This window comes from Taudactylus pleione, unplaced genomic scaffold (assembly GCF_031769625.1).
Source record: "Taudactylus pleione unplaced genomic scaffold, aTauple2 ptg000129l, whole genome shotgun sequence".
Classification (NCBI taxonomy): Eukaryota; Metazoa; Chordata; class Amphibia; order Anura; family Myobatrachidae; genus Taudactylus; species Taudactylus pleione.
The window spans coordinates 5,269,072-5,292,338 of NW_028284531.1; the positions used below are offsets into that span (position 1 = coordinate 5,269,072).

At 43.2% G+C, this 23,267-nt stretch overlaps 1 protein-coding gene across 2 annotated transcripts in view; it reads right to left on the bottom strand.

Annotated features, from left to right (window-relative positions):
• The window catches only part of FBN1 (fibrillin 1), a 291,935-nt gene that overhangs the window by 47,049 nt on the left and 221,619 nt on the right, over nt 1-23,267 (bottom strand). For both annotated transcript variants that reach the window (XM_088472976.1, XM_088472975.1), the window contains exons 28-34: nt 20,195-20,320; nt 18,173-18,295; nt 13,768-13,893; nt 12,639-12,764; nt 3,703-3,825; nt 1,777-1,899; nt 1,211-1,336 (exon numbers count right to left, since the gene is read on the bottom strand). In XM_088472976.1, the coding sequence (XP_088329102.1) occupies nt 1,211-1,336; nt 1,777-1,899; nt 3,703-3,825; nt 12,639-12,764; nt 13,768-13,893; nt 18,173-18,295; nt 20,195-20,320 (873 nt within the window). The remainder of the gene's footprint in view (nt 1-1,210; nt 1,337-1,776; nt 1,900-3,702; nt 3,826-12,638; nt 12,765-13,767; nt 13,894-18,172; nt 18,296-20,194; nt 20,321-23,267) is intronic.

Genomic DNA, 23,267 nt, shown 5'->3' on the forward strand with positions numbered 1-23,267 from the left:
CCTGTGCCATGGTACAGGTCGCACTACCCTAGTTACGGCCCTGTCATGTGGTGTAGCATATATAGGATCACAGCAGAGCCAACTGCATCCGGGTCCAAGAAGACAAGACACCACAGATATTGACCCCACCTACTTATCTGTGAAAAAGGGGAGGTGACAGACCCACTATCTTGCACTTCTGCTGTATGCCTCACCTTGTATCCAAATCCTCTCCCTGACCCTGACATCTGTCAGGTAGGGTAGAAAGGTTAGTGTACTGTACAGAGCAACCACTTATGCCTGAAATCTCAACATGGAAGGAGTTTCAGCGCCCATTCAGGGCTATAAGCATTTCCAGATAACAGTACATGGAGGGAAATCTATTGTTGTCTCTGCAGTAAGAAGGTGCCTGCTTGCAATATGAGGGTTATATGTCTATAATGGGGGGATCTCTTTGAAATGCAGAGGATCGATGTGCTATAGGGTCTCTGTAGAATCCTGCTTCCATTGTCCAGACTAAGGCATCATTATACACTGGATTGGGTACTCCCTGCCCTTTAAAAAGGGCCCGCTTGAGGAATGTTTGATCAGTGCAGTCGAACAGGGGCACCACCCCATAGAGGGCGTACCCCTCCCAAAATCCCAATTTCAGTGGGACAGTCCCACTTTTTGGCACTGCCCCATTGTTCCACCCGTGGGCCGAAGTGTCCTGCAGAAGGTTGGGTACCGGGATGCCGGACCCTGGAGTAGCTGAATGGATGCTGCGCGCATGCACGTGGCATCCATTCAGTGCAGGGAGAGGGCTGGGGGAAGCCCAGCTAGTGACGGAGTGCTGGGCTCGCCCCAGTCTGATGTTACACGAGAGGCGTGCCAAATAAGATAATTTAGTGGCATGGCATATGGTAATTATGCCACGCCCTGTTTTCACCGTGTGGATCTAGGTGGCGAATAATACCCATCCTGCACAGGGCGTGGTTACCCCTGGAGCCAGCCCTGTCCAGGCACCTATAGCTAGGCCACTAACCACACCTCTGCTTTGACTAGCCAAAGTTTCATCCAGCCAGGCCCCCATTACACCAGGGCCACACTTAGTCCTGGACTCTTTTGCCTATTGGGCATTGGGACTGTTTCAAGAAAATCAGGACCAATGATAGACATGGTGTTCTTTAGCATAAGCACGTGCACTTTATTATATTGCTGTCCTTATAATATACATTGTAACAGATCCTACCTTCACATGTTTTTCCATCAGTGCCCGGTAAGAATCCCATGTCGCAGTCACAGCGGTATCCTCCAGCGGCGTTGAGACACTGACCATTTCCGCATAGGTTCAAATTCTCTGTGCACTCATCAATATCTGTACAAAACAGCAGACAGCTTTATTGAACCAGTTTTCGCTTCCCTTTTAGGGCTATAGACATGATTAATATTTCGAGTGCTTTGGCTCGGCTTTTATTGCACAGAACATAATGAAAACTGAAATATCTCTCCCTGTTGCTGTAATTAAAGCTGTGGCTCCATTCTAACAGGGGATGAGTTATTTGTTGGCAGTAAAGATACACAATCCATCTACCGAACCAACATTTTAATCTCTCCACTAATCTTTTTTGGGCCTCATCATGAAAACAGCAACGGCTATAAAAATGGAGATTATACTCTAATAGGATAGGTAACAACATTAATGATCAGCCTAAAAGCTGGTTCTTTCCCACCATAGAGCAGTTATCAAATGATTTCTAACAACAATAAAAATAGAATTAATCAGTATTCTCAAATCAAGTTTAGATACCTGCTTACCTGTGCAAACGAATCCATCTCCTGAAAATCCTTCCTTGCATAAACATCGATATGATCCCAAGGTGTTCTTGCAATTCGCATTAACATTACATGAATGTGTCCCATTTGAACATTCATCGATATCTAAATAAAATAAAAAATACTTCAAACTGGAGATCTTATTTACATCAGACTAACTTTATAATTCAGCCAATAAGGGAAAACGTAAGGAACAAGTGTTGCCATGACCATACACATTTTGTGAGTTAATAACCTTAACATTTTAATTTGTGCTATTACAAATACTATTGTTTGTTGGTTAGTTTGTTTTCTAACCTCCATTCCACTGGTTACCAGCCATTCACCTAATCTTAAGCCGCACATCCACATGCCGACTAGGGAAAGACAGTACGATTACGACATTGTAATCATACCGTCGTTCCACATCCCCTGCAGTGCCTACACTGAACGATTAGCCGTTCAGTGTAGGCACCCTCCATCATCCCTGAACATGGCCAATCTGTCATCAACGGCAGATTGACTGGCATGTTCGGGCAATGATTGATGTCAGAAACGACCAGCAGGAGCGCGCATCAGTGGTCATTTCTGACATTATAGTGCACGATTTGTGCATGACTAATGAGCGATTGCACGATTACGATGTCGATGTCATAATCGTGCAATCGCTCATTAATATCGCCTAGTGGATGTGACCCATCAGACTTACAGTAAAACATTGGGCATAATAAATAATAAAACAGTAACATTACAAATCGTCTCATCACTGCTTTCTACTTGCAAGCAGTTTTGGAGGAACACTGGAGTACATGAGAGTCTAGTACTGTTTTTGTTAATAATAAGCTTTAAATGGTTCCCTAGATATAGGAGTCTATTTAGTAAAAAATTGTAATCACTGCTTTTGTCAATACGTGTTCCGCCATATTTATTTGACACCTGAATGCTGTTCAATGCGCATCCGCCAGATCATACATCTGCTCAGTGAAGTAGAGAGACTGCCCGGCAAGCTGTGGGGAGGAGCCTATAAATCAAGTGCCGGAGTCCCAGCCATCGATAGCATGTAGGTCGGGGAAAGTATGTATAACGCCATCAAGAGATGGCATTATGTTTGCTTGAAAAAAGTCTGTATATAAATTTGTCTGCTGATAGCCCCCATTACACACTAAGGGGGTTGCATGATCCTTTGTGACAGCTGAAAAGTCAGAGAAATCAGTGATCAGTGACTTTTCACTGCACTGAAATATGGAGGCAACGTAAATATCGCACTCTCCAGCTTGTAGGATGCAGAAATGCAATTATTATGTTTACTAAATAGACCCCATAAGCCTGATCCCATCCACCACACGGGGGAAACATTACATATAAGCGTGCTTTACCAGGCAGTAAGTGCATCCTTCTGCTTGCTTCTACTAGCTATCTATGTACATCTATACAAATGCTGGGCAATCTGCATTGTTCTCATTTATATCACTGGAAATGTAAATTTGCCATTGGAGATCTGTAGCTCACGAAGCTCAATTTCCTAAACCCTAAATTATAAATCCTCTGTTTAATCACAATTAGTGGAGTGCAAACAGGTTTTAAATATTTTCGCAGTTGACATCCACATGGAAGCAAGGCACAGGGGCACTTATACACTGAAGCACCTTATTACTGTTTGTTTGTTCCTGTTTTCTGCTTCAAAACTATTGGAGTACTAATACTCTACTGGAAGCAATCCGGAGAGCCGCCAATGGTCTAGTTGGATTAACAGATATTTAGCAGGTTCTGTGTTTTTTCTTTCCTTGGACAATAAATTTGTGGTGAAGACTTAATTGACATTTTATGGCTAAAACCACCTCATAATTTTAGTTACACAGTCAATATATTGTACAGAACATTATAAAACACAACAGAGAAGAAATTAGTAAGACTGTGAGTATACTGCACCTGTGCACTTGACGCCATTTCCTACCCATCCAGGCTTACAGCTACATTTAAAGCTTCCTGGGGTGTTGGTACACATGGCATGTCTATCACAGTTGTGGGCACCGATCTCACATTCATTGATATCTGTGGGAATATACAGAAAACAAAAGGGTTAGGATGATGACTGCAAGAAGTTCATAACAGTTTTCATAACAAAAGCTGACTGGCTCCATATCTGTCCCTATAGTGGATAGCAGTGGTCAATCCCATTATTTGCAGTATTTTGAGTGCTGTTTAAACTTACCATTAACACACCAGCTGGTGTTATAAGGGACATACTACAACCAATAACAATAATTCTCATTTGCAGATTGCTGGAGCTCTTCTAGAATGAGAACACGTAATACGAAAACTATTCATGTTTTATCCATCTTCCATGGCTGAGAACATGAGAAGGTTTTATTGGTCTCAGGGTCAACACGTGGAGCCATAAAGTAGGTGGAGAGAGTATAGGGACTTTAGGTTTCCAAGACTAAGAGGGCCAGTGCAGTGGTACAGTATGATGCTTACGACACAAGCCATTAATGGATCCAATTATGCTATTTCCCCTCTAAATGTCCCACTGGAAGAATGCCAATCACACATACTGTAAGCTGCATGTAACAATCAAGGTAAAGATCCCTGTTGCACCCTTCTATATGCAAACAAGTTATTTACACTGCAAAGTGTTTGTTCCCCCCAGGAGATTCAGGGTTATCATCTCTTCCAGTTATTGAACTGTACAAATGTGTATAATCATAACAAGCACATTTTTAATTAATCCTTTCATAGAAAGAACAGTTCATACACTATTTTAGGTTCACTGCTATGTGTTAATTAATTGCTGCAAGGAAAATACAGCACTGCGCCAAAATGATTAAAATAAACACTCAAAAACAGGAAACCAATATTTCAGGAAGAACTAAATAGCTACGTTTGGCACGTACTGCAGGGAAAGGCAAAATACATTGAAAAGGTCCATTTGTACAGTGGCATTTTGGGAATTAGTATTTTTTTTTCTTGGCGCAAGTGTCAAGCTGATCCAAAGCTGTCATCGTCCAGTTTTTAAACCATTGCTAATGCTTTTTGTGACGGCTTATGTGAGCAGGAAGTGGTTGTTCAGTGGGGGATCAGGGCTGTCACCAGACATCCCTTATGTCCACGGGTTTTACATACCGTAGTAGCCAGCACTTTCAGTGAAAACAAGAAAACAAACTGGGCAGCATGCAAGATGCAACTATATGCACAAGCGGATAAGGAGTCACTGGAACCAATAGAATCCATCCCTTTACCCAATTACTTGCTTTATCCAGCAATAGAGGCCAGAGAGTAATCCAATCGGACAGGAGAGCACTGGGGAAATGTTTGTTGATGTGCAAGTGAAAAAAAGTTCTTCTCACCAACAAAATATGATATGATTCTCTACACTAGTCATGTGAATGACCCAACTGATTAGGGGTTTCTGCAAATAGTTTATTAAGTAAACTAGGCTCAATAGAGTTAATGTTATATATTATGACAACTGTGTACATATATTTCTATGCCCCTCTGTTCAACTTCAGTGTTTTTTTGCTCTACATCAAGCATAGGCAATTTGTAGGTCCCTAGCTCTTGCTGGCTGATACTCCACTCTGGTACTAGTAGTCCGACTGAGTGCCAAGTCACAGATATCACTGCTCTACATGACCCAAGAGACATCTACAAGAAGCTATACTAAACCAAACAGGTGTGTAAACACTTCAAAACAACAAGCAAAAGTTGAGACAGAAATATATTCCTAGTCTTCCATTAGCTCAGAGGTTCTCAAACGCGGTCCTCAAAGCACCCCAACAGTTCAGGTTTTAGAGATAGCCATGGTTTAGCACAGGTGGTTAAATCAAATTGGCTGAGAATATACATGGGTGACTGTGGTAAAGCATGGAAAACCTGGACTGTTAGGGTGCATTGAGGACCAAGTTTGGGAACCTCTGCATTAGCTGGTTATTTCCTTGTTCATGCACACCCTTAGTAGATTACGATTGTGTGTGATAAAAAAGTAATAGATAGTCAGGCAAAAGAGAGTTAATTAAAATAATCTTCAATCTAAGTTAATTAAGCTGCCCCATGCTGATCCTTTGTACTTTCATGCATGCATACTATTTTCCCACAGAGCTCGAGCAGCCTGTGAAATTGATATTTTGCACATTGTCCTGTTTAGGGAATGTGGAACATGTCATATTTATGAAGACACAAGGAAGGAATTGGGTGAAGATATATAAGGATCTTTGTAAGAGCCCAGGGAGCTCGGGGAGATTCCTGTACTTGCTAGCAAAACAAACACTACACATATCTTGGCAATTCCACTTAAAGTAAACTCTGCACAATCTTCTCCCGTCTCCCAATCAAATACAGTATTGAAAATCAGCCTGTACCTTTACAGCCTGTGTTACAGCCTGAATAGTTAAACCAAGCAGACTTATTAATTAGGGGCATGCATTCCAAGCTCAGTGATTCAAAACTATTTACTATAATAAGTAATAACATAAATTAAATACACTTATGTCTCTATAAAGAAAGAGCAGTTAAGATATGTTGTTAATTATACATTGAGTAATAATGTCACCAGCTAAAAAACATCTGATCTGCTGCTACAGTATGCGGAATTATACCAATTGTAGCATAATAAAAGTCACATATATTGCGGATTGTGTTGATTTGCTCTGTGGTTTGGTCTAAACTGTAATAGGATGTTTATTAGAATTGATCCAAAGTAAAAGTCTTCCCAGGGAAAATGTTATTCATGCGAATCTTGGCTCTCAGTGAGCGAGTATGAAACTGTTCCCTTGCTTAACTGTCAGTCACCCAAGCATACACTCTCTGGGAACAATGTACTTTAGGAAACACAACTGTGTGTATAGTTTGCAACTTAGAAAAATGAAATAAATGTTTTGCAAAACAAAGTAACACTCTGAAGCCAACTTATAAATCGCACTGGATGCGCACCTCAACCTTGGTTTTGCACCTGTGTGCTTAGGTCTGGCTGCGCACCTGAAGCTGCGCTATACCTGCCACCCGATCTCAGGAGACACCTCGGGAAGCTAGAAGTGTGGCTAGGTGCCCAGGGAGTACGCTACTGTATGAGCACAACTTTCATGCGCGTGCAAGCGGGAAGCCGTCTCGCCCATTGGTTTTACGTCCGCAGATGCTAGTGTCACCATTAATACCTGCCCCTGCACCAGCCATATGTTAGGTGCAAGAGATGTGCCAGACACAGGCTTCCCTTCTCGGTACGCATGACTCAGAATCACAGAGGTTTTTATTCATGCCCAAACACTCCCATGACACTCTTACAAGTCACAGTAGTTTCACATGATCGCTTTGCCACTGACCAGTTCCCGCACTGAAATGCCCAATTTCACGGAAAGACAGATCTGTCTGAGTTGCATCCGAGTCATAATAGTACAGTCATTAGCAAAAATGCGTAAAGTGGCTTCTGGGCATCAGCTGTATGCAAAAATTCACCTTGTGTGTCTGTGAAGATGTGTGCAACTCAGAACTATCCCTATAGACTGCATTACCTACCAATGGCACGCTTGTACTGTATACTGTATTCAAAGGTGTTTTTTTTCATTAGACAAAGAATGGCCGGAAATGTGATTCTCTGCTGTAGTGTACATGGAAAATGCTAACTTTATCCCACAGAGGTGCAACATAAACACCAGCCTCAACGGGCACACATCTATGTACAGAAGCATAACACCAGCCTCAATGGGCACACATCTATCTATGTACAGAAGCATAACACCAGTCTCAATGGGCACACATCTGTGTACAGCAACATAACACCAGCCTCAATGGGCACACATCTATCTATGTACAGAAGCAGAACACCAGCCTAAATGGGCACACATCTATCTATGTACAGAAGCATAACACCAGCCTCAATGGGTACACATCTATGTACAGCAACATAGCACCAGCCTCAATGGGCACACATCTATGTACAGCAACATAACACCAGCCTCAATGGGCACACATTTGTGTACAGCAACATAACACCAGTCTCAATAGACACACATCTGTGTATAGCAACATAACACCAGCCTCAATGGGCACACATCTATGTACAGCAACATAACACCAGTCTCAATGGGCACACATATATGTACAGCAACATAACACCAGCCTCAATGGACACACATCTATGTACTGCAACAAAACACCAGCCTCAATGGGCACACATCTGTGTACAGCAACATAACACCAGCCTCAATGGGCACACATCTGTGTACAGAAGCATAACAGCAACCTCAATGGACACACATCTGTGTACAGCAACATAACACCAGCCTCAATGTGCACACATCTATGTATAGCAGCATAACACCAGTCTTAATGGGCACACATCTGTGTGCAGCAAGATAACACCAGCCTCAATGGGCACACATCTATGTACAGAAGCACAGGGCCGCCATCAGGGGGGGACTGCCGGGCCTCCTGTCTCGGGCCCGGCAAGAGAGAGGGCCCGGGTGGAAGCGGTGAGAAAGAGCATCGGTGCTGTGGCATTTGAACTATGGAGCTGGCAGTGAGCCAATCATAGCTCGTGGAACAGCAGCCAATCAGGAGCAGCCGCTCCAGATTGGCTGTCATTCCGGGAGCTGTGATTGGCTTGCAGTCGGCTCCATATTTCAAATGCCGCAACGCCGATACTCTTTCTCCCCGCCTGCCACCTGGTGCATTACTCGCCGCTGCCACCCTGATCCCTCTCTCAGGTGTTTGTGCTGACCATGCCTTGGGCCACCCCTTGAGTCCAGCCAGCTTTCCCTGCACTGCCCCCCCCAGTCCAGCCAGCCTGCCTTCCCTGTCTGCCCTCCCCCCAGTCCAGCCAGCCATGCTGCCTTCCCTGCCCCTCCCCCAGTCCAGCCAGCCTTCCCTAAGCCCTCTCCTTCCCAACCCAGCCATCGCTCCTTTCCTGCCCCTCCCCAGTGCAGCCAGCCTTCCCTGCACTGCCCCACCAGGCCAGCCAGCCTGCCTCCCCTGTCTGCCCTCCCCCCAGTCCAGCCAGCCATGCTGGATTCCCTGCCCCTCCCCCAGTCCAGCCAGCCTTCCCTAAGCCCTCTCCTTCCCAGCCCAGACATCGTTCCTTCCCCGCCCCCCCCAGTGCAGCCTGCCTTCCTTCCCTGCCTATGTCCAGCCAGTCTGCCTGCCTTCTCTACCATGTCCTGCCTCTCCCCTAGTCCAACCGGCCTTCCCTGCCCTTTGCCCCCCCCAGACTAACCAGCCTTCCCTGCCCTTTGCCACCCCTGTCCACTCTTTCCAGCCCAGTGCCCCCGCTTATCCAGCCTTCCCTGCCCTGTGCCCCCCAATTAATGTCCAGCCTTCCCTACCCTGTGCCCCCCCCCCATGTCTAGCCATCCCTGATTTACCCACCAATTGATGCACCACCCACAACTGCACCTAAGTCTGCCCTATACCCCGGGGGGCCCTGCCTATTTTGTCAATACCGTGCCCCACAATTTCTGATGGCAGTCCTGCAGAAGCATAACATCAGCCTCAATGGACACACATCTATGTACAGCAACAGAACACCAGCCTCAATGGGCACACACCTATGTACAGAAGCATAAGACCAGCCTCAATGGGCACACATCTGTGTACAGTAACATAACCGTAACACCAGCCCAAATGGGCACACATCTATGTACAGCAACATAAAAACCAGCTTCAATGGGCACACATCTATGTACAGGAACATAACACCAGCCTTAATGGGCACACATCTATGTACAGAAGCATAACACCAGCCTTAATGGGCACACATCTGTGTACAGCGACATAACACAGGAGTGTTTAGGTGGAGATTTATCAAAGCTTGGGGAGAGATAAAGTGGAGAGAGACAAAGTACCAACCAATCAGCTCCTAATGCTGTGTACACACTAAACGATGTGTACCCAGCACAATCTCGGTAACAACGGGACCCATTAGGGGTCCCATTTTTGGACACTTGCTGATTCTGGGAGTTACGGCGGGGGCCATGCTGCATTCGGCAGCATGGCACCCAGTGACGATGTTGCCCGTCAGACCTACATGGAGGTCCGACAGACTATGTCGCGCGGGAGAACACATAGTCAGGGACATAGCTGGTACAGTACACATTGGCCGATGTGGACGATATGTCGTCCGATCCGCAGATCAGACAACATATCATCTAGTCACACAGGGGTAGGCAATAAGTGGCCCTCCAGCTGTTGCTGAACTACACATCCCAGCATGCCTTGCAACGGTTTTAGCATGGCCAAATAGAAAAACTATGGCAGTGCATGCTGGGATGTATAGTTCTGCAACAGCTGGGGGGCCGCTTATTGCCCCCCAGCCGCTTATACCTCTAATATAGTGTGTACCCGGCTTTACTGTAATTTTTCAAACAGCCTATAAAGTGACAGTTAGAAGCTGATTGGTTTGTACTTTATCTCTCTCCATGCTTAGATAAATCGCCCCCTTAATGCTGTACTTTTAATGGGAACTTTTAACTTTCTACAAGTTGACCTAGGCCAAAGTACATAAAACTTCTATTTGTACTAAAGTCTGCATTGCACCTCACTCTCATGATAGTTATACATCTGTGTAGTGCTCCTCCACACTACCCTCTGAGAACTGGGAGTTTACAGAGTCATCTCCCAATAGAGGTGAGTAGGCGACAAGACATTGAGCGTTGAACTTTCAAATTGAGTTCTAAAGACTGCAGAACAAGAATTGCATGCAAAAGTAATCATACATAGGTCACAAAAAAAATCAAAACATTATTATATTACATTTTAGTACATTTCAAATTGTATTATAATAATTCATACTTATAACAGGTATTGTATAACTGCTAATCTAATGTTCATTACTAGTTGACACTTTACAGCTCACATCTTAAAATGAGAACTAAAATTTAGCTCATCTTCTGCATTTATACAAGAATTGTCAAACACTGGAATGAAGAAAATAACTTATAGCTGAATGATTCAATTACAATCTAGCAATTTCCTAACAATGTATGGACCTTGGTCAGATTTGACATTCTTTCCACTGGGCTTCCTGCTGATACTACATCTGTAACAGAAGTAATATACATCGCTCTGGAAGCAAAACGGTTGTCTGAACTCTCCTCTAAATCCTGCGTAGAAGGATAAAATAACATCTGTGTGGGATGTGAATGTGACAGTGGGCGGATGCTGAATGCCGAGTGATTAGGAAAATAAAACATGTTTATTTGTTGAAATGGAAACAATCCACAATGACAAGGGAGTTGAAATATTTAGAACGTCTCTAATGGAGCCCCAAAGGATATCACTGCGGCGATCTTTGGGAAAACTGTAAAATCTTTACATTCCTACTTAAACTATAGAGATTGCCTACACATAAAAGTTGCCATTTGAAATTTTGAACTGAGAATTTAAATGAAGTCACTAGGAACTCCCTTTTGTGTGGGTGATGGGTATTATACTACACTATTGTATATGCTGTAATTCCAAGGTATTTGCTAATTGAGAAAATACTGCATCATTACAATGATTCTACTGAATCTGCAAGCATTGTGTTTCACATTCTGCAAGCATTACCTGGGGAATTCACAACATTCACAATAATCACACCAGCTGCAGGTTGTGATACGGCACTACTAATATGGTTCATACTGTACTATGGGCTTGATTCAGCATCGGAACATCTGTGGCCCCCGGCTGGCTATGTGACCATGGGGTCATGCAGGCTGGCCATCGCAGATGAGGGAAAGAGGCCAGCCAATGGAGATCCTGGCCTCTCCCCTCCCCGTAACGCCGACGACACGCCTCAGTTTTGGTCAGTCTGCTGCTGTTCTGCGTGCAATCACGCAGGACCTGTTCTGCACATGCACAAAACGGGTTCTGCGCACACGCAGATAAAAGATTATCGGGAATCTGCGTTTAGCAGTGCACCTGCATGTACTGCTGAATAAGGGCCTATAATTTATTTTATAACAACCTATTCTTGCTGAGAATCATAGTCTTGGCAGCAGCACAGGAAAACATGCTGCAAGGAAAACTGTCTTTGCCACATGCAGAGGGCAGAATACCTTTTGGATTTTTGATTTACGACTCAGATTAGCAATGTTCTGGACAGAAATAAGCTTGCATGTCAGTAAGAGGCAGTGACGCCAGATGGGAAACGTATGGTATGTATTATAGTGCTAAGCTTACAATGTCTTCAGTACATTTCATCTCTTTCAGTACAGAAAACCACAGTGAAAGGTTGCCCTGCAGTTTCTAGGAAAAAATAAGGGAAAGACTTTAAATTCTTCCTGTTACTAGGCTCTCCAAATAGGAAAAGGGAACATATCCAATAAGCTGACTGTACTCATTGTAACAACAGTATGGTCAACAGATAGGTATAATCAGGTGCATTTATCGAGTGTTGGCACTGGTTCTAGAACTAAGAAATATATAGTCTCCAAAGCTCTATAAAGGGTAGGTCCATCTTCATGCGACTGTGATTTTGTGGCATGTGTATGCCCTTCTGTAGCTTTTACAAAATGTTTTCCTAGATCACTCTGATTTTCATCTGTGTTTGTCAGCCAATAATTTATATAATCTGGCAATTTCCATTGCTTTGTAATGACACAGCTGTGCTATTTACACTAGATACCACTAAACCCATAGATCAGGTTTGTGTCACATCCTAGGCCAAGAAAAGTAAATGACTCAACCGGTTGATATAAATGCACAGCTGAAAAACACACACCAAATCCAGAAAGAGAAAGCAATTTATTTTCAGTAAAAACGCCAGAATGAATATATCATTCCAAATAGTAACAGTTTAAGAGAATCATCTACAGATGAACAAAGCAGTACTGCAATTTGGAAAATCCTCATAAAATAAAACTATAGAGCTACTGGTACTGTATACAGCTTGTTACCTGTGCATCCGGTGATTCCTTTCTTGCCAGAGTAGCCGGGATTGCAATGGCAGATGAATGAGCCTCTGGTGTTCTCACAACTTCCACTTAGACAGATGTTTAAATGGAGTTCACACTCATCAACATCTGAAACAAAATACACTTGTTATGTAGGGTGTGAGCAATGAAACACGCAGTGATCATATATACATAGCATAAGCTTCCAAACAGAGAAAGTCACACAGCCACAGGTACACGTGCAAACCTGTCGGTCATGTTTCTCTGTAAGATCACGATGGCTCCATTGTAACCGCTTGACAGGACAGTAATTGCCACTTACCCCTTCTGACATCAATGCAATTTGGGCTACGATTGAGGTATATAGCAAGGAGTCACATAAGTCACAAAATGAGTTTCATTGCATTGTCTGCTAATCTATATTAAGGTTCTCAATCTTATATATCCCTTAATATTTAACATTATTATTAAGCATTCCTCAATTTGTGTGTATATGTTTACCAAATACCTCTTTATGCCTGTAATTGTCTAATGAACCCACCTTCTGTTTTCTGTATATTTTGTAATTTATTGAGACAGTAAGGACCGGATACAATTAGTCTTGTTATCTTACCGGACTCTTACACCGGGAGCTATTCAATTAGAAGCCCTTTTTCTCGCATGGTAAATCTGTGGCTGACGCGCATTAACCAAAGATTCTGGGATAAGTACCCTGAGCTATGGGTTAATGTCTTCACAGCAGCTGCAATAAGGGCTGAAAGCAGTCTTATCATCAGGGGCTCCAAATGAATAGCCCCAGGCGCAACATGATGGCTAATCCTCACTTCGAGGATAATGGAATTTGGCCCTAAAAAGGTTAAAGGTAGTACTCAGAGATATTCCTTGAATTTGCCTGAAATATCCTTGTGTACCACATATTACAAAATCCTATTCCTATACTATCGTATTGAATATTGCAGAAATTTTGATTAACAGTTTATCATCTAATAACCAGGTAAACCCAGAATTTTCCTTTCCATTGTAGCTGATTGGAATAGAATGTGAAGGTATGCTCACAAGCAAAAGGTATTAAACATGTGCATTTCAAACACAGAAAATGCTGAGAACTGTTATACCCGAAACAGTAACTTACCTAGACAAGTCTTCATGTCAATAGATGCCATGTAACCATCGAAGCAAAGGCACCGGTACTCTCCAGGTATGTTTGTGCACTGTCCTCCGTCACAGATATTTGGATTATTTTCACACTCATCAATATCTAAATGGAATCAAATACAGATAAACTGTAATACAATATGAAGAATGTTTTTTGTTTTTGTTAAAACTTATACACTACAATTGTAATACAAGGTAGGTCTTAATGGAATATTAATACTAAACCCTAAATACATATTTGCACAGTACGGTGACATGCGTTGCCTTGCTCTGATTAGTCAGGAAATCATTCTGCAGTTGTCACTGAGCATGTCGTCATTAGACCATAACGACATTCTGCATTTTGGCACGGAAATTATGTTGCCATTAATACAATGCTGAGAGCAGACATGAGTACTGTGGGGTGTGCCAAATCCGGAATGTGTGGCCACGTTCCCTTTAAAAGAATTAGAAAAAAAAAATCTATGCGTGGTGCCATGAAGCAGCGCCATGTGCTGCAAAGGAGGATAATGTCCCCGTCAGCAACTGATCCAGGCCAGTACTGACCAGGTGGGCTCCCCTAGTCACAGCTCCAGTTATGGTGCAGAGAACCCATCCCCCAGAACAGCCCCAACTCACTCTACTGCTTTGCTCTGACTGTGATGATTTCAAAACATCAATGATGGCTGCCTCATGTTAACTAATTTGTCATTGATATCAAAGAACCAATGGTTCTCCACCATTGGTAGATGAGTGGTAGCCTATTTTTTCCTTGACCCCGGTGGCCACTAAGCCCCGCCCATTTTTGCTTGGCCCACTGTCTGCCGTGCCCCCAGCACCAGGGCGTGCAAACCATCAATGGTTCACCATAGATGGTTTATGTGCCATCGATGGTAATCACTGATGGGCCATCGATGGACACCCCACCGATGGCCATCCCTATTGCGGGACACAGCGATCAGGAATCGACTCAGCACCCACTCTGGGCCCGCCCAATGCTGGGATTGCACAATGAATAGACCACCTGTCAACTCCCTGGTTCTCAGGACTGCCCATCACAGGTGCAGGGGAGTCATACAGCCAACACACTGCACATGGTCCCCCTCGGGCGTTAGTACATCCCCTGGTTGGCATGTAAGTTTTCGTCTCCTGTCAAAAAATTCTTAACCCTAACAAGCCCGAGCCCTGACCCTCCTGGAAATGACAACATCCGATGTTGGCATTCTGTCAATGTCAACATTTTGCAGTTGTTGAGAGTCAAAAGTCACCACCAGTCAAAAGTCAATAAAAACCATGTGAATTGTCAACACTATTAAAATGTTAATAAATTAAGTGCTGACACAGTCAAAGTATCGACAATAGAAGTTTTAGGGTTAGGGTTTAGGGACAGGCTTAAATTGTGTGTTGACATTATGTACCTATCAACATGTTGTCTGTCAAAGTTTTTTTATGTTTTTTTCATTATTGTTTTTAAATACACACCATCATACACACATCACCTACAATATTGCACTCTCTTTTTATCTTTGATTTTAAACTATTTAGTGAGCTGCTGAACACTACAAGTGCAGATCATATTCTATACATTTTGGAAGCTGACATTGTGGCTGTCCGTATTCTGCCTGTCGACGTTGTGTACCTGTTGGCACTATATTTTATGTGCCTTTTAAGGGCAAGTAAACAACTATCGCTCTGCTTTATTAACGAAAAACTGGTGGGCAGCATTTTTGCCTTACAGCTCTATGGTCATGGAATTGATAACCAACAAAACTCTATATGTGTGGAGTGTGTATGTTCTCTCTTGTTTGTGTGTGTTTGTGTGTGTTTCCTCCAGGTGCCCTGGTTTTCTGATATATCGCAAAGGCATATTGGTTTGTTAACTGGTTTGCCTGCGTGGTAGGGTATATAAGTTCCACTGGGGCAGGGATTGATGTGAATGATTGAATTAATCTTTGTAAAGTGCTATGCAACATGTAGGTGTTATATAAATAAATGACTCTTCAGTACAAGAAGGAATGTACTGTAGTTGGGGATGCAATCAGATCATACCCAAAAGATACTCTGGAAAAGGGAAGGGTCTTGTGACTTTCCTCCAATAAAGACAGTAAAATGACCACTCTCTAATGAAAGATGGACAGCACTGTCTGTAACTTCTTTGGCTGCCCCCTCCCACAAACAATGATTATATATATCAGCAATGTAAGTACCAAATGTGAGCATCAGTGAAAAGTAAATATGTGCCTAAAGTTAAAATAAAGTAGATCATTGGAATTTCATCTGTATTTCACATATATAAACTCTTGTTGCTGGAAGGTAATTGCAGATTTTACATTGTAGCACAAACTTTCCCACTGAGCCAGGTATTACTCTATAAAGGGATGATCTCTAACTTGTGCTGCTATAGGATGTGGGCACATAATTAGTTGGCAGACTCTCAAACAACAAAATAAGCACACACTGCAAACATTTAACAAATCCTCACATTTTTCAATTATGTTATAATGTCTCGAAGGATGAGGAGGATCTATGATGGGTTTTCTAAAGTCTGTATCTGTGATCGTGCTTCATCCATGGTAACCATGTAGTGGACCTGCCCAGTGACTCAATTATTGTGGGTTAGGGTCATAAAACCTATTCTCTGGAATAAACTGCCTCATTTAAGTTGACCCATATTGCTTATTCATATTGACACTGAGTGACCTCCATATCCGTATAATACACCAGTTAGGTATACAATTACTGCAACCCACCTTAGTATTGCCTCTAAGAGGTACACAAATAAGCTACCATTAAATGCTTGTATTCACATTCATCACTCCTCATAAAAAATATGTTAAAAGTACAATTAAAAGCAATAAGTGAAGGCACCAAGTGCTAATTATGGTTTTTAATCTTACGGATACCATCGATATAGAAAATGTAAGATAAATTATATAAATATTTTGACATTCAATAAGGTTCCTATTATCCTACTTAAACACCCACATTAAAAAACGCAGAAACCCAGTGGATAGGTAGGACACAGATATTGAAATACACCTCTTGAGCTCTCCTGCGCTACAGGGCTGAAAATAAGGAGAAGATAATATTCTCTTATAAATAGTTAGACTGAGAAGCCAATCGAGGCCTGTTTTGTTCTAGCTTCAGCATTCCATTCCAAATAGAGAAGAAAGGTTGTCAGTATTTGCACAATAAATCTATGTTCTTGTAAATAGACTCTTATATGAAAGGCTTGATCTTGGCAGACAATGCAGCTGCTTAACCTCACACCAATGTGGGGCATCGGGTGGTTAAATGAAGAAATGCGTTTAGCAATATCTATTTTCATTTCAATGCTAGGAGATAATACAATTATCGTGGTTGGTTTAACTTAACACAATTTTGCTGATATAAGCTTAGCACTGTACATTTAGAATGACTGTTTTCTTTTTCCAGAGTATATACGAGTGCAACATGCTGCAGTGTAGGATTTAATACAGTAATTCATACTACTACAATCAATGTATCTTAAACTAACCTGGGGCCTGATTCATTACAACTGCGAATACGTACGCAGTTGGCCTATTGTTGCGTTTCGATGCATGCGTATACATTGCAATGCGCGTGCGCAAAGGACTCACTGCAATCGGTCTGCGATCGCAGTGACTACGCAGACCCATTGCAGAGTGATTGACAGGAAGTAACCATTTGGGGGTGGGGAAGGGGGTGGTCGGGGAAACGCAGGAGTGTCAGTGCGCATGAACGCTGTTGCATGGGCGTGCATAAATTAGCCATTGCGATGGCATACACAGCTTGGGTACACACTGCGTGCAATGAAGTTAGCAATTTCTAGGTAAGGTCAGGGCTGCTGTATTTCTGCGTGAGGGACCGATGGTACTCAATGTTACCGATGGTTTCGCTATTTTGCTAAGTATTACAGATGTGTGTAAGGGGATGTCGGCGTTCTTATGTTAGGCTGCGACGGCATTGCAAATATTAGCATATTTTTCGCAGTAGATCTGCGTGCGATTACGGAGCTTCGATCGCAATTGGGATCCTTACTGAATTCAGGCCCCTAGTTAGCAGCAAAATTCACAAATATGTAAATGTCTCAAGACCTTATTACAGATTAAAATATTTGACATACTGTAGCTTTATTCTGTGGGGGGAATCATTTTATCTCTGTGTGTCTCTACACAGAACTAGAAGAGTCATATTTAATTAGAGGCATTAGCCATGGATTATCAAGGTTCCGTTTATTTCTCCTGGAGACCACCATCATCCACTGATTGGGGATAGTTCTACATGGCTTTGGAACGGAATCCTTCACACCTCCAAGTAAAGATGAATAAGGTCTGTGTTTCGGTATAGGTAAGGATTTTACACATCATGGAGGCGAAGATAAATATACGAATGAGTCTTACCGATACAGGTTCTGTGGTCTGGCATTAAGGCATATCCTTCTGAGCAGCTACACTCATAACTTCCTTGAGAGTTTGTACAGTTTGTGTCACATCCACCATTGAAACGGTCACACTCATCAATATCTAAAAACAAAGGAAAGAATGATTAAATACCAATACAGTGATTAGTACCTACAGAAATGTTGTGTTATTGACATACACAAGTTACAATAATATCTTCTTATAATATGCCCCTACTGTAACTGAAAAGCATAGCGGAAGTTAACAAGTGTACTGTGCCCGTATTACGGCAGAGATCACAGGCTTAAACTGGCTAAAATATGCCACATTATCACATAAACCAAACTTGTCCCTTATTTAGCAGAATTGACAGTACATTACTTTCATTTTAATGGAGAAGTGTCTGAACACTCACTGAGGTCTTTTGGTTTATCTTGGTGCCTCTTCCTATTGCAGAAGACATGAGAAAAGTTGGCAGCTAAGGAGGGTAGAGTATCATAAAATGCAGCCTGGCAGCAGACTTCAGCGGCGTGGGATGTGGGAATCTCCACTCTTACTATAGCAGGTGATAGAAACTTGCTGGGTCTGTGATTATGTGTGTTTTTTAGTGAAACAGCAAAGAGGTTATACATTTCCAGACCAGAAATGGTTGCAGGAGGCGTAAAAATCTTCCAGATTAAAGGTGCACTTTTTAGTGCACCCAAGACAATTTGACTGCAAGTGAGACAGAGACCCAAAACTCCCATCAAGGAAGAAACATGGAGGGGTAGAAACCAAATTATAATGCTAGCCGATGCAAAAGCACTACGTGCAAAACTTGAGATAAAAACAGTAACAGAGCATGAATGTGCTGAAACATTCGCAAAAGGGCATGACCCTGAGCATTTGTCTAGGAAATATTAATTGCGAAAGTGGAACCCCATTTAACGAAAATAGTCTGGATGCAACGGAAGTAAACAGAGGGGGTCATTCAGACCCACTAGCGAGCGGCTGTCTCGAATCTTCCCAATTAAAAACGGCTGAATTCACGCAAGCTGTGAGGGAGGAGCATTTCTTGCATGAAATAAGGCCAGATTTACATATTACTTAAATTACTGTAAGTCTTGGAGTCAATCTGCAGTACATATATGTTTAATTGGACGTATTCTGCACTTTTTAGTACCCTTTTTGTAGGAAAGAGCATTTCTGCCAATGTTAGAAATACAAATGATTGCAATGGCTATGAATTGCTAGTGTTCGGACCATTGGCGGAACTCCCGGAGGCAATGGAGTCACTGGCCTCTGGGCAGCACCTGTCAGGGGGGCACCAGGCAGCAGGGGCACACAGATTAATCCATCTATGAGTTTCCCAGGAAAAGGTAAGTGGAGTCAGAGGGATTTGGGGGCTGGCTGGAGACACAATGAGGGCTGGCTGGAGACACAGAGAGAGGTTGGCTGGCAGGTGACACCACAGGGGCTAGCTGGAGAGACAATTGGGGCTGGCTGGAGACAAAATGGGGACTGGCAGAAGAAACAGAGAGGGGGCTGGCGAGACAGAAAGAGGGGGACTGACAAGTGAGACAGAGAGGGGCTGGCTGGAGAGAAAGAGAGGGGGGGCTGGCAATGGGGGCTGAATGGAGATACAGAGGGAGGCTGGCTGGAGAGACAGTAGGGGTGCTGGCAGGAGAGACAGTGGGGGCTGGCAGGAGAGACAGATAGAGGGGCGCTGGCAGGTGAGAGAGTGGGGGATGGCTGAAGAGACAGAGAAAGAGGGGCTGCCAGGTGGGACAGGAGGCTGGCCGGAGAGACAGAGGGGAGCTGGCTGGAGAGATAATGGGGGAGGCTGGAGCTAGAGATACATGGGGGGTACTGGAGAAAGCCGGAGTCTATGGTGGGTACCACCTCCAATTTGGCTCCTGGTGCCCGGCATGAAATTCCAACACTGGTTCGGACCCTTTCCTCAACAATTCGCGGCCTCAAGCAAAGAAATCTGTGATTTTAAATGAAAATAACATTAAAAAAAACACAAGAAAAAAAACTTACCAACACAGGACAGTCTATCCGGTGATTGTTGATATCCAATGTCACATTCACATTGGTATGTACCGATCATGTTTATACATCGACCATATCTGCACAACTGCGTGCCGAGTTCACACTCATTGATATCTACAGGAAAGAAGCAAGTCTGTGTTAGATCATGGCAGACCATACATCTTTATTCACAGATGTCTCCAGATAAAAATTACATTACTTGAAGATTATTCAAAATAAAATAACTTAACATTTAGCTGCATGGGCGCAATGTCATCTAAAGATATGATACTCTTATTTTATTCTTATTTTGCAACTTTGTATACAGTCTTTAAACATACCATAAATAACTAAATAGATATGGAATATAAAGAAACATTAACATGAAGCAACAAGAATGGCAGCAGTTTTCCCATAATAAGATTAGCAATAAATAAAAGTTGTTGAAAACCAAGGACTTGGTAACCAGCACCATTCCAAATGTCTGTCTGTTATTTTATTTGCCTTTAAATCTAAAACACAAGCTGCTTCAATGTAAGAAATGTATTGTGTAACATTTACATGTGTATGAAAACGGTCTCTGTTATGAAAGGTTAAAATGTTATTATGATGTATTCATGAGATTAATAGAGTGGATCAAGCCCTTATCTTAAATGTCGAGTTTTGCAGTTGCACCAAACAGCCGCTTTTGGTGCACCTGGTCCCGTGAGACTCTGATATCACCAGGCGGCATTTTTGCTGAAAATGTGTCTAAATCGCATAATGCAACTAGGACGCACCAGGAGACTGTGCTGATTAATTAGATATGAGACACTTATATACACGTATATTTGTATACAAATGCAATGGCCGCAGCTTTTTTCCATGCCAAGTTCAGTTTACAGACTCAGTCGCACACATATATAGATACAGGGGCATCAAGAGCTGCGCTGGGCCTGGGAGGGATGGAACATCGACTAATCGCGGGAGGCGTGGCCATAGGATAATAAAAATGTTTGCAGCGTCTCGGAGGGGGGCTCTGTGAGCCCCTCAGCCCAGCGCAAAGCCAGGGGGGGGGCGCGATCAGTGTGAACACCCCCCCCCCCCCCACAGGCATAGGAGACAGCTGTGAGTAGTCTCCCACTGCAGCCCAGCAGTGAGATAAGAGGTGGGGGGAGGCGCCGGGCCCCACTAGCAAGCCTGGGCCTGGGTAATTAGTACCCGCTCCCCCTCCCCTTCCAGTGCCCCTGTATAGATATACAAATATAGATAAGTGTTGCATGTCAAATTAATCAGCACAGTCTCCTGCTGCGTCCTAGTTGCATCGCATTGTGACTTAGAGGCATTTTCGGCAAAAAAGACACCGACACTAGCAGAGTTGCACAGGAGATGTCGGCTCACTAACGCCAGGTATATCGCGCTGCATGGTGTATTGAGCCTAGATAAGCAAGGACACATCTTTAAATATTTTGAATGTTACCAATAGTTCTTTCATAAAAAGAAGTCTGTATGTTATTTATATGTTCTGTTTAATATTCATGAGTCAGTGGTTATGGGTCATGGAACCCAGGGTTGTGTCATTATTTTGGGACCCCATGGGTGGTATTCAATTAAGTGTGAGAATAGAAAAAAATCTTGCGGGTTTTTTCCTGCAGGTGCGGGCTTTTTGCTATTCAAGTTTTTTAGTGCCAGCATGATTTTTTTGAGCAGCCCCAGAGCACGACCAATTGTTCCTAAAATGCATATTTTTAGGAAAAATGTTTGGGAAATGCTCTGGGACCCTGGCGGCACTCCCCCTAATGACTAATTAAGCAATTGGAAGTTTCCAATTAGCTTAATAAGTCCTTAATTACTCACCTTCTAAAGCGATGTCTTCTTCCTCCAGCGTCGGGAGCCAGGTTTTCTGCAGCAGGGTGAGTATGTGTCTGTGAGTGTTTTTAAGTGTGTATGAGTGAGTGTGTGTGTATGTATGAGTGAGTGAGTGTGTGTGCGCATGAGTTTGCATGTGTGTGACCCCCTCCCCCTGTAAGTGTATTCGCCCCTTGTAGCCGGAGCTGGGAGAACTATATCTCCCAGCAGCTCTTGCGCCTCCCAGCACCCCCAGTATCCCCTGGGACTCCCAGCAGCCCCCTCCTGAGTGACAAGATGAAGGGGAGGCCGCCGGGAGCAGCAGGGACCACCAGAGACCCCCAGACAGGTGAGTATAGACAGGTTTCTTTATGCGCCGTGAAGTTTCTCGCGACCACTTTTTTAACTGGATACCACGGATATCGGGAAAGTGCATACCCACGGTAATCCAGAATTGGGCACAAGAGGTGCAAAGTTTTTTACCTCACTAAACCTCGCCTCTATTTGAATATGCCCCCATGTGTCAGTATGTCATTATTCTGGGACTCCATGTGTTAGCACGCCATAGTTATGGGACCCCATGTGTCAATATGTCATTATTCTGGGACCCCGTGTGACAGTATGGCATTATTCTGAGTCTCCATGTGTTAGCACGTCATAGTTATGGGACCCCATGTGTCAATATATCATTATTCTGGGACCCTGTGTGTCAGTATGGCATTATTCTGGGACCCCATGTTTCAGTATGCAATTGTTCTAGGACCCCATTATCAGTATGCCATTGTTCTGGGACCCCATGTATTAGTGTGCCTATGTTCTGGGGCCCCATGTGTCTTTATTCCATTATTCTGGGACCCCATGTGTCAGTATGCAATTGTTCTGGGACCCCATTATCAGTATGCCATTGTTCTGGGACCCCATGTATTAGTAGGCCTATGTTCTGGGGTCCCATGTGTCAGTATTCCATTATTCTGTGACCCCATGTGTCAGTGTTCCATTATTCTGGGACCCCATGTATCAGTTTGTCATTATTCTGGGACTGCATGTGTAAGTACGCCATAGTTATGGAACCCTATGTAGGTATCAGTATTTAATTATTCTGGCACACCCATGTTTTAGTACACCATTGTTCTGTATCTTATTATTCTGGGACCCCATGTATCAGTTTGTCATTATTCTGGGACTCCATGTGTTAGTACGCTATAGTTATGGAACCCTATGTGTCAGGATTTAATTATTCTGGCACCCCCATGTT